This window comes from Erinaceus europaeus, chromosome 5 (assembly GCF_950295315.1).
Source record: "Erinaceus europaeus chromosome 5, mEriEur2.1, whole genome shotgun sequence".
NCBI classification, from domain to species: domain Eukaryota; kingdom Metazoa; phylum Chordata; class Mammalia; order Eulipotyphla; family Erinaceidae; genus Erinaceus; species Erinaceus europaeus.
In genome coordinates, this window is record NC_080166.1 from 96,140,183 (window position 1) to 96,152,849 (window position 12,667).

General features: G+C 39.9%; 1 protein-coding gene across 2 annotated transcripts in view; it reads right to left on the reverse strand.

The window, feature by feature from the left end:
- GPC6 (glypican 6) overlaps positions 1 to 12,667 on the reverse strand; it is a 1,360,227-nt gene that overhangs the window by 132,194 nt on the left and 1,215,366 nt on the right. For both annotated transcript variants that reach the window (XM_060191578.1, XM_007519754.3), the window contains exon 6: positions 2,233 to 2,376. In XM_060191578.1, the coding sequence (XP_060047561.1) occupies positions 2,233 to 2,376 (144 nt within the window). The remainder of the gene's footprint in view (positions 1 to 2,232; positions 2,377 to 12,667) is intronic.

The window sequence follows — 12,667 nt, forward strand, 5'->3', positions numbered from 1 at the left end:
GGAATCAGAGTTTAATTCAAAAAGAGCCTGAAGGTCTGCCTTTCAAGAATAAGTGCAATATGCTATCAGAAAACACTGTAAGAATAAATTTGACCTATTGGTTTAGATTTCTGTATGATCAACCTGACCTTCATGCATTAAATCTGGTCCATGATTTAACTTAGAATTATATGATTCGTGATTACTAATTATTTTAAGAAAAAGGACAGAAATCTATATAAAATAGAAGATCTCAAGTAAGCTTGGTTGTTTGATAATCATCTCCAAGAACTTTCTGCTTGGGGGCATTTTGAAGATTACCAATAAAGTTCTCTTAGGAAAGGTTCAAATTCTAATTTTCACATCCATAAGATCTTAAACATCCTGTGAAATCCAAGTGTTGGTGCTCAGTTTGGATTATGCCAAGTTGCAATAAGCATTTTTGTTTTGAGAAAATATTTTCTTGCTCTAGACTCTTCGTTTGAGTTTGAGTGTGTGTGTGTGTGTGTGTGTGTGTGTGTGTTTTCTCTTAGGTTAGAGAGGAAATTGTACTTGTTTCTTAAAGGGAAAACATTAATTAGTAGTCATATATATATCATTTTATTGTTCATTTCAATGTCATTTTAACTAAGTGTAGAATGTACCCCTGATCATTTTCAACTGTTATTTTATTGTGGTCAGGACATTGAACATGAGAGCTATTCTCCTAATAGGTTTTAAATGAACAATTCTAGGTTCCTACCTATATCTTCCCTATAGCAGATCTTTTCGGTTTCACTGTGTCCCAATCTTAAAACCAGATTCTATGAAAATTCTGAAAAGCCCACATTGTTTCAACAATCCAGAGTCAACAGAAATGGGCGAGGAGGAGGGGGAAGAGAGCAAATTCATTGTCAACATTTTTGCACTGGTTAAAGGGATCTTGGCATAGATAGGAATTTATAAAGCAAAAACCCACACAATGTTGAAAAAAAAAAAAAGCTGGTTTCTGGCAGAATCGAATTAGTTATTTAAAAGAAAAAAAAAATGACTCATTTAAAACATTTCCTGAAACCAAGCAGAGAACAGATAAAAGTAGAAAGCTGAAGCAATTACACAGATGATTCCTTTCCCAGAACTTACTGTTTATTTGCTAATAAACAGTAATCAATTCATAACATGATTCAGCCATTCTTAATCCTTCACTTGAGCCCTTCATGGATAGGTCTTTATGTTGCAGGTGGATTTTTATAGAAAGAAATGATGAGATAATTTTTTTTCCAAGAGAAACTCAACTAATGGTGTCTTACAAATTCTCCACTATAGGGGAATATTAGCTAAAATGGTAATTTATAACAGCGACTAATAAGAGCATTTTCATAAGAAATCCTTAAAATATGAGTTTATAATCAGCTGTGGTTCAAGTGCTTTATGACCTTTAATTCTTTATCTGATAAATTTTCCTCAAGGTAATTGGTAAAATAATATTAATAGTACCAATTACAGGTATATAGATTACAATTACAATTGTAATCTATATACCAATTACAATTACAGGTATATAGATTGTTTATAGTACTACAATGTTCATTCAAAAATATTTGAGCAGTATTAATTTGAAATTATGAACTCATAATTTTTTTATATCAGAATGTGACTATTAACACACATTAAAACAAAACTGTGCTTACTAAGTTTATGGCTATACTCTCCAAGTAAATTACTCTGATGATAAGTATCATTTGGTTTTTTTGAAACACATTTAAATGGGTCAAATAATGGTTATTTCTAAGACTTCAGCTTTTCAAAGAAACACAGAAAATAAGAAATAGCTGTGACATTGATTTGGGGTCTTTTGGCAAAGTCTCTCAAGTAAGCAGAAAATTTTACATATAAGGAGAAGTTATAACAAAGTTACAAGGTACTATAATGGAATAAATAACTGGAGTGGATGACTAAGAAATATGCTACTGTAATTATATGTCGTGAAGACATAGTAACCCAGTTTTCAAATTAAATTTCAGAAGAAATATGAAGTTGGCAATTTGGCCACTGCATGAATGGACTAATAACGATAAGATTTCTTAGATAATCGGATTTGTGACCTAAAAGGAAGATCTCATTACTTTTCAACATTCTAATTAAGACCAGAAGCAGATAGAAGGATGAGATGACTTATTGCATTCAACTTTTTCAGAATCTTATCACATCTTCTGAAGAATAATCTTGGGAACAGAAAGTGCCTAGAATGGCTATTAATCCCAGGGGACTCACCAGCCGGTCCAAACTTGTGCCTGCTGCTGTTGTTGGTCTTTCCTCAGGATTGTAAGGCCTGAAGCGGGTATTAAAGTTTTCAGGAACTGAGCGAGCAGATCTGAGTGCTGGAGCAGGTTTGGGTTGGCCACATCCCTGAAAGACCTGGAAGAACCATTGAATGATTAAGAGAGGTACACAGTGCATTTTCTACCAAGATTATAATACAGATATGCACAATGTAACAGTGTTCACAATTTTCCTGGAAATCCTACATTTAATAAGCTCTAATCTTGAAATGTAAATAAATATTAATATAACAGAAGGAATGACTCAGAGAAGGAATGACTTACTTTATGCCCTAACTCTTATTTTCAACAAATACAATTCTTCCTATTCATGGACTGTCTCACTCAATGAATTTAATCTGTAACTCTAACATCAGCACTTTTGCACATGGGCAGAGCTAATAAAAATTAGATTGCCCTGCATGCATATTCCCGGCTGAGATTGGATAGGATAGTCTTTGCCTTCTTGTTTGAGTTATTTTTGCTTTGAATAACTGTCCATTTTTGGTAGTTGACTTAGTGCCACATTTTTTACATTTCTGTGTTTTTACTTGGTAGATTTTCTCTTTATAATGATTGCTAGGGAAAGTCTCTTCAATAAATGGTGTAGGGAAAACTGGATAGCCACATGTAGAGGAGTAAAACTGGAACACTCTCACACCATGCATAAAAGCTAACTAAAAAATGATGAGAGACTTAGAGGTTTGACTTAAAACTGTAAAACATACTGAATAAAACTGTAAAACATACTGAAGAAAACAGATTAAAAAAAAACCCTATGATAATAGCTTTAGTGATGTGTTTGGAGGCTGGAAATCAACAGCAAAAGAAACAAAAGCAAAAGTAAACAAATGAGGTTAGATCAGAGCTAAAATACCTCTGCACCACAAAAGAAACCATCATTGAAATGAGAAGGCACCCTCATACACCACATATATGGCTCCCACAGCAGATACTCACAAACTATGTATATGACAAAGAGCTAAGACCCAAGATACATAAAGCACTCACAAAACTCAAGAACAAAACAACCCCATCAAAAACTGGGGATAAGTGCTGAGGAGACCCCTTCATCATAAAAGACACAGATGGCAAAGAGTTCATAATCAAGATAAAAGTGAGATACCATCTCAGACCTGTCAGAGTGGTTTATATCACAAAGATAAAAAAAATAACAAGTATTGGCAAGGGTGTAGGAAAAAAAAGAAATGGACACTGTACACAGTTGGTGTAACTATAAATTGATCCAGTCCCTATAGAAAGCACTAGGAGATTTCTTAAAATATTAAAAACAGATCTACCAGATGATTTAGTCATTCCTTTCTAGGTATCTGTCCAAAGAACACACAAATACTAACCTGAAAATATACTGTACACTTACATTCATTACAGTTTAATTTACAATAAACAAGATATAGAATGACCCAGTGCCCAACAAAAGATATGTGGATAAGGCCGATGTGATATATGTATGATGCAATACTACTTGACTGTCAGGAACATGGGTGGAAGTGGAGGGTATCATGTTAAGCAAAGTAAGTTAGAAGGAGAAAGACATGATTAGTCAACAATTTGTTTGACTCTATATGTTAACTCTTCTTTCAGTCACCAGGTTCCAGATGCTAACATGATGCCAACCGGACTTCCCTGGGCAGAGGACCCCACCAATGTGTCCTGAAGATCCACTTCCCCAGAGTCCTGCCTCACTAGAGAAAGAGAGAGAGACAGGCTGGGAGTATGGAACACCCATGTCCAGCGGGGAAGCAATTACAGAAGCCAGACCTTCCACCTTCTGCACCCCATAATGTCACTTGGTCCATACTCCCAGTGGGATAAAGAATAGGAAAGCTATCAGAAGAGGGGATGGGATATGGAGTTCTGGTGGTGGGAATTGTGTGGAGTTGTACCACTCTTATCCTATGTTTTTTGTCAGTGTTTCCTTTTTATAAATAAAAATGAAAAAAAAATGAAAAAAGAAAAAGAAAAAAAAAGGAGAAAGACAAATACCAAATGATCACACTCATATGACAGATACAAGGAAACAAAGCAAAGGAACTGAAAGAAACAAATAAAAATGGGGACTGGGTGGTGGAGCACTGGTTTAAGCACACATTGTGCAAAGCACAAGGACCCACACAAGGATCCTAGTTTGAGCTCCCAGCTCCTTACCTGAGGGGCATTGCCTCACAAGCAGTGAATCAAGTCTTTAGGTGTCTATCTTTCTCTCTCCCTCTTTTTTTAAAATTTCTTTATTGGGGAATTAATGTTTTACATTTGACAGTAAATACAATAGTTTGTACATGCATAATATTTCTCAGTTTTCCATACAATCCCCACTAGGTTCTTTGAAGGACCTGGATTCTCCCCCCACCATTTCTCTCCCTCTTTATCTTCCCCTCCTCTCTCAATTTCTCTCTGTCCTATCAAATAATAATAATAATAAGCCCCAGAAGCTGTAGATTCATAGTACAGGCACTGAGCCCCACTGGGGGTGGGGAAGGGGGGAGACAAATGAAAACCAGCCCTTAGACTGACTAAGGAACTGATGTCACCACAGGTGGGGGCGAGGTTGAAAAGAGGGTTGAGAGATTGGAGGAGCCTGTGGTAGAGGGATATTCTTATTTTGGTGAGGGGCATGGTGTGGTAACACATTTTCAAAGAGGTGTGGAATTGTACTCCTAAAGCATATAAAGTCTTGTAAACCTCAATTAAAAAAAATAGCCACCTCTAAGTATAGTGCTACAATGCTGTCTAATTTTCCTATGCACATGTTAGTTGCATGAGGTGCCAGTAGGTCTGCTGGATAAACCTTGTTCAGGTGTGCTTTTCGATGCCCTCAGCCCTGAATTCAATGTTGAACCAACTTTATATAACAAATATTCTGCCTTTAAGGAGAAATGAGCAAACACAAGATTATGTATTGAGTGGTTGAGGAAAATATGACTAAAAGTCGAGGAAAATATGACTAAAAGTTTATAGGAGCTGCATCCTTCATTTTCCTTTTGGATCAGTACTTGATAATTTAGAGTTTGAAGCAATTTTACTGAAAATAATCATAGCAAGTAATGAGAATTGACTATTAAAAAACAGGAATTGTAATTGTTCATTTCGTAGAATGACTTCAGGACTAAAGAAATCGTGTCTTGGACATTTCCATGCACTTGGGTCTGCCATTCAATAACCACCCATTTGGGATTCTTGTTAACATGACAGATGTATTTCACGTAGAGCATATAAGGCCAAATAACTTGAGTGACTCCCCTTTGAATAATGAAAACCTCTATGGAAGAACTCTTTGAAAACACTCTCTTGAACAATGGTGTGAAAATAGGACAAGCAAATGTGGATGAAATTCCTATAATGACAGTTTCCTCTAATTTCGTTGTTGACAGCTGTTCTTGTCACAGTTAGGGTTGCTGTGGGAAATCAAACCTTTTATTGTAATGATCTTAGGGACTTAACTGCCATTTTTTTCCCCTCTGTGATTCCACTCCGGATGGCCATTTTTTTCCCCTCTGTGATTCCACTCCGGATGGTGCGAGAGCAACTTTCTTTACTGTTTTTACAAGCTTCAGACTTTCAGAGCTGGTGCTCAGCTGATAATACCCTTACCACAATTACCAAAATGAAAAATTCTTTTCAGTAAATTCTGATGAAGTTTAACTTTTTTTAAAAAAAAATTCCTATACTGAAAATGATTAAACTCCTGGCTTAGCTTTTTTTTTTTTTTTTTTAATGAAACTTTTCAAGGGCAGGGGTAGATAGCATAATGGTTATGTAAACAGACTCTCATGCCTAAGGTTCCAAAAATCCCAGGTTCAATCCCCCATACCACTATAAATCAGAGCTGAACAATGCTCTAGTAACAAACAAACAAACAAACACCTTTTTAGTATTGTTTATGTCAGCTATTCTTAACTTGCACATGAATGCTGAGAATGCTTTCCTTCTGGTTTTGTGACTTGAGTCTGTGTTACTACCTCTAAAATTAGCACTTTTTATCAGGTATATTAATGGAATTCCAGAGAGCTTCTGAGTGTCATTTCCAGTGTCAAATTCCATCTTGAAACACAATTCCTTTAGTTTTACCACTACAAATAACTCCTCTTTTCTTACAGGCAAAAATTTCTCCTTCAACCCAGCATTTCATAGGCTCTTTGTCTCCTAACACTACTCTTTCTGCTTCACAATTTCTAAAGTTGATGGTGTAAACCAGTGTGATAAAGATAGTTGAATCTTTGTTCCAAGTGCCTAAATCACTTCCTAGTGGCAAGGTCATTGCTGAATGGAAGCATTAACATTTCCAAAGCTCCAGGGTTCTGAAGAGTGTGCTATTTTAGATGACTTGGAAAATGACAGCTGACTTTTAAAGTATATAAAGCCCCAGGCAAACAAAAAAAATGCTAAGGACTTTGCAGAGACTTCTAGAAGTTTAGTACTGGAAGAGTTAACAGATCCTCTTAATTTACCCTCTGGGAAAAGTCCAGGGGCTCACTGGTTTAAGTTAAATCAAAGGAACAAAAAATGCCTTGAAGGTTCTTGCCCCAGGGGTGACTTTATCATAACAAAACACCTTACTACGTGTTTTTCTTTTCTTTTTGGAGGGTGTTGATTCTAACAACTGAATATTGGTAGAAGTAGGGTAAGGAAGTTTGAATTTTGAAGTTAGCTTCATTGTAGGCATGGCCTCTTATCTAAATTGAAAAAAGCCCTGACTTCTAATTATTATGGAAGCAATACCTCATCCTATGATTAGGGGGAGATGTATTTGTCACACTATGTCAAGATGTGAATCCTGAAGTTCTGTTGTGGAAGGACCAGTCACACTATGTCAAGATGTGAATCCTGAGATTCTATTGTGGAAGGACCAGTCAAGTGCCACCTTCAGAATTTTATAAAACATAAAGGAAACCTTTGCAAAGGGGATGATGAGAGCATTTGGAGGAATAGTGGGGAAAACAACAACAACAAAAACTGGTTCAGGAGATGACTTAGTGGATAAAGTATTGGACTCAGACATTAGGTCCTAAAATTGGTCATTTTATTTTTACTTTTTTTATTGTTGTTGTGGTTATTATTATTGTTGTTACTGATGTCATTGTTGTTGGATAGGACAGAGAGAAGTGGAGAGAGGAGGCATAGACAGAGAGGGGGAGAGAAAGACAGACACCTGCAGACCTGCTTCACCGCCTGTGAAGTGACCCCCCCCCCGCAGGTGGGGAGCTGGGGGCTCGAACCAAGATCCTTAAGCCAGTCCTTGCACTTTGCACCATGTGTGCTTAACCTGCTGCACTACTGCCCAGTCCCAGGTCATTTTATTTTTAACACAGGCTATCTCTGTGTTAAATAAAATATTGGCTGGGGGAGAGGGCAGGCATATGAAGCATGTGCTCTAATGCTGAGCAACGTCTCTGGCCATCCCAAATCTTTTGTTTATTTCCAGGGTTATCGCTGGGATTCAGTGCTGGCACTATGAATTCACTTTTCCTGGTGACTATTTTCCCCCCATTTTATTGGATAGGCCAGAGAAAAATTGAGAGAGGAGGGGGAGATAGGGAGAGAGAGAAAGAGAAAGAAAGACACATGTAGATTTGCTCCACAGTTTGGGAAGCTTCCCCCCTGCAGGTGGGGAGCCAGGGGCTTGAACCTGAGTCCTTAGATGGGTCCTTGTGCTTAGTACCCAAAATGTTTCTGAATTTTTTATTTTAAATTAGGGTCTACCATGGGGCAGGGAACAAAAGGAATTGCCATGCAGAATCTTTGGACTACCACAGTTTTCTGAGCTTGCTCCAGCAGCAGTAGAGTTCAACAAAGTTTTGTGGCTTATAAGGCCCAGAGCTAGGTTATTGTCAAAGACCAATGAATATTTCCCCTGGTGGTCTGGGTATATCACCACCACCACCACCACCATCATCATCATCAAAATGACTATCAGCATTGAAGTTACAGATGAGGAAGGAGGTGGAAAAAGAACCTTAGGTTAAATAAAAGTTAGCAGATCAAAGTTCTCCTCTTGGTGATAAGAGATAAGAAAGGCAGATGTGGTTCATTAACTTAAAGATGGTATTTAAGGCCATGAAGCTGGTTTTCTTAGCAAAGGCGAGTATGTACATGGGTGGTATATGGCACTGAGGACAGCCCTGGGCAGGGTTCCACCTAGGCATTGAGAGTGTCCTATAGGCATGTTCACTTTCATCTTTTTCATTTAAGAACGCAGCAGATCTTCTAATAATGTCATTGTTGTACACTGCAGATGAGAGATTCCCAGCCAGGGAATCCTATCTGTGTATGGAATTGACAAATTCTCTCCATGATTACATGGATTTATTTGTTTTTTTTTTTTTTTACTTCCATTTCTTCCCATATCCAAAAGAGGTATAAAATGTGATGTTCATCGGTACCTGCCATTGGTCCCCAGTGAGCACAGGTGTGTGTGATGGGCCCTATGATAAAATGGTGTCCTGTCTAGAGTGGATTCCACCTTGAACCTGAATTATCAGGACAGGCTTCAGCCACCTGTGACTTTGAACATGTGTGAATGGATTGGAAAATGAAACAAGGAATAGAACTTATCATACAGGCACAGTACTACAGAATGCTACACACAAGGCAGAAACCAACATCTGCAAAAGTAAGCACTTGATAACAACTAGCTAATTATGCCATTCTCTGGTCTGTTTCTTCTGGAAGTTTTGGTTTCTGAGTAAAGAGATTTGAAGGAAAAACATTCAGGGCTGACATTAAAAGGAAGTACAAAAGACTGAATTTCTTTTTTTTCTTTTAATATTTATTTATTTCTTCCCTTTTGTTGCCCTTGTTGATTGTTGTAGTTATTATTATTGTTGTTGTTGGATAGGACAGAGAAATAGAGAGAGGAGGGGAAGACAGAGAGGGAGAGAGAAAGAGAGACACCTGCAGACCTGCTTCACCACCTGTGAAGGGACTCCCCCGCAGGTGGGGAGCCGAGGGCTGGAACTGAGATCCTTAAGCCGGTCCTTGCGCTTTGCGCCATGTGCCACTTAACCTGCTGAGCTACCACTGGACTCCCAAAAGAATTTCTTAGGGAGGAGACAGGGTTCTCTAGCTAAAAAAAATGGGGACAGAGAGTTAGTCTGTCCTGTGTGGGAGGTAGGAGAGCTGGAGAAAATACTGTGACACGCAGATAGACATCCTACTGGGAAGAGAGAGCATAACAGTTGTGCAAATAGACTTTCATTCCTGAGGCTCCAAGGGTCCAGATTTAAATAAATAAACAACAGCCAATGGATGTGGGGGAGACAGGATACTGGTTACACAAAAGAATTGCATGCCTAAGTCTCTGTGTTGTATGCTTTATATTGGGTTCTAGTTCTCCCCCGCCAAGAGAATTGGATCAGTCCTGCTAATTTCGCGGGCCCGCTTGGCCCCGCCCGAAGGAACCCCGTCAGAGTTCCAGGGAGAGGGTTCCTGAGTGCCAGAGTTTGAGAGTTCCAGAGTTAGAGAGTTCCTAAGTTGCAGAGTTCGAGAGAGTGAGAGACAGAGTTCCAGAGTTCGGAAGTTCTAGAGTTCGGGAGTTGGAGAGTTGCAGAGTAAGAGAGTGTGCTTGCGCCGCCGCAAAGAGACAGCAGAGTTTTGTTTGGTGATTAGTTTGGTTTAGTTTATAAATCATCGTTCCTGAATAAAGAAATATAGCTTCCCTGCCCAGCCGTCTGTCTCTGGTCATCTCTGTTACCCGCCCGTGAAGCTAGCCCAGTCAACAAGAGACTATGGATTTTAACAACAAATGGCGCCCACGTGGACCTGACCTGTGCATCTCTAAGATAAGTAAAGACAATTTGGCTACCTATGTACTATGGCCTTCTCTTCTGCTTGTGAAGAGATCTCCAAAGGCCTCTGCTCTTTCTTCACGAGACTGTTTTGCTGTTTCTGGAACATTTATCTCTGGACCACTCTGTGGTTTCCACTTGCTCGGGCAAACTCAGAACAGCCAGCGGGAATAGCCAGCGGGCGGGAGGCGAGGCGCGGAGCTGCTGTTTCCACCTGGTTAAACAGCCAGCCAGCCGGCTGCGCCCAGACAACCCTGGCCCGCAGCCCTGCAGCCCCACAGCCTGCAGGAGGCTGACGCCACCACGCAGGAGCCCGATGCCACCACGCAGGAGCCCGATGCCACCACGCAGGAGCCCAATGCCAGCACGCAGGCCAGCCCACAGGAGCCGGCTCTCCGCCGCGTGGCGCAGGGCACTGGACGTGTGATCCCTCCATGCTGCTCGGCCACTGCGAGCAGGGCAGCAGACATGGCAGGGCCATGGGGCAGAGCCGCGGCGGCCTATCATGGATGCCACCCCTGGGCACCTCAGCCCACGCCTTTTAAAAGGCTGGCCCGCCTGCCCTCTTGCTATAAATTCTGGAACGATCCCGGACCTCCTGGACCCCTGGGCTCCCTGCCGAAACTGGGCACACGAGATCTCCAGCTGCCGGTCCGGTCTGAAGGCAGACAAGCTGGAGTACGCAGAGATTTGTGCAGAGATCGCAACCTGCAATTCCTAGAAGTGAAGCTGCCCAAGAGACCACCACTGGACAACGCACCCCCCCAACAACTAAGACAGTACAGATTTAAATTCGTGTTTAAAATGACATGTCTTTGTAACAAAGGTTTCTCTCCTTGTGTATTAATGACCATGTTTATGTGTATGTTTAAAGTTTGGTAAACAGTAACTTTAAGGCTAAATTCTTACTAGTCAAAGTTAAATGAAAAAAGTTTTCAACGTAATTCTCATAAAGATAAAATTAACTTACTTTTAAAGTCTGAGGTAAAAATTAGTTAACAAGCAATATATTTTAACTAAGTTGGTCTAAACAAAAGGTTAAATAGACTTGTTGATATGTAAAACTCTCCATTACCTTCTCTATTAGAAATGGTAGATCGCACAATGGCTATGCTAATTATTCTCATGCCTGAGGTTTCCTTTCCTGACTCCATCTTGAATGGGTGTAACAAAAGGTTAAAAAGATGTTGTTGCTATGTAAAAGTCTCAAATTCCTTCTCTATTAGAAATATGCTAATAACAAGTTTTGTTTCATAGTAAGTAAATTGCAGCCAGCTGCCTTTGGGACTCTAGGCCGTTCCCCGCCCCCATGTAAATGCCCGTCGAGGCAAGTAGCCCCCCAGAGGCAAGAAATGTTTTTTTTTTTAAGCTGATAAAGTTTAGCCCACAGAGGCAGATATGGCCCCCTCAGGCCTTCCCTTGCCAACACACTGGTTCTTGTTACTTGCTTACATGTTTCTCCATATTTGTGCCAGTTTCTTTTTTAAAAATGTCTGTATGATATATGTTTCTGTTCACCCCACACCCTTGATACTATAGTCATTTAGTTAAAAAGAAAAGGGGGAATTGTTGTATGCTTTACATTGGGTTCTAGTTCTCCCCCGCCAAGAGAATTGGATCAGTCCTGCTAATTTTGCGGGCCCGCTTGGCCCCACCCCAAGGAACCCCGAGAGAGGGTTCCTGAGTTCCAGAGTTCGAGAGTTGGAGAGTTGCAGAGTTGGAGGGTTCCAGACTTCCGGAGTTAGAGAGAGTGCTTGCGCCGCCGCAAAGAGACAGCAGAGTTCTGTTTGGTGATTAGTTTGGTTTAGTTTATGAATCATTGTTCCTGAATAAAGAAATACAGCTTCCCTGCCTAGCCGTTGTCTCCACGTCTCTGTTACCCGCCCGTGAAGCTAGCCCGGCCAGCAAGAGACTCTGAATTTTAACAACAGTTGTGCAAATAGACTTTCATTCCTGAGGCTCCAAGGGTCCAGATTTAAATAAATAAACAACAGCCAATGGATGTGGGGGAGACAGGATACTGGTTATACAAAAGAATTGCATGCCTAAGTCTCTGTGTTCCAGGTTCAATCCCAGTATCAACATAAACTGGAGTTGAGCAGTGTTCTGGTAAAAATAAATCGGCTGCTATTTACTTATTTAATAAAAACACTCCTCAGCTCTAGCTAGAGGTAGTGGTAGGGACTGATTCTGGATCCTTGGAGCCTTAGGCAGTTGCATTCATTCCCACTTAGATCAGATACTAGACAGGGCTGCCCATTATCATGACTATTCAACAGTGTAGGAAGTTCTTTTTTTTTTTTTAATTTCTTTATTTATAAAAAGGAAACATTGACTATACCATAGGATAAAGTGTAGGAAGTTCTTGCCATAGCAATTAGGCAAGAGAAAGGAATTAAAGGGAGACAGACTAGAAGAGAAGTTAAAAGTGGGGTGAGAATATAAACAGAATATTCACCAAAGAAGAGATCCAAAAGGTTTACCAACATGTGAAAAAATGCTCGAAGTCACTGATGGTCAGAGAAATGCAAATAAAGACAATAATGAGATACCACTTCATTCCTGTGAGAATGTCATAAATCA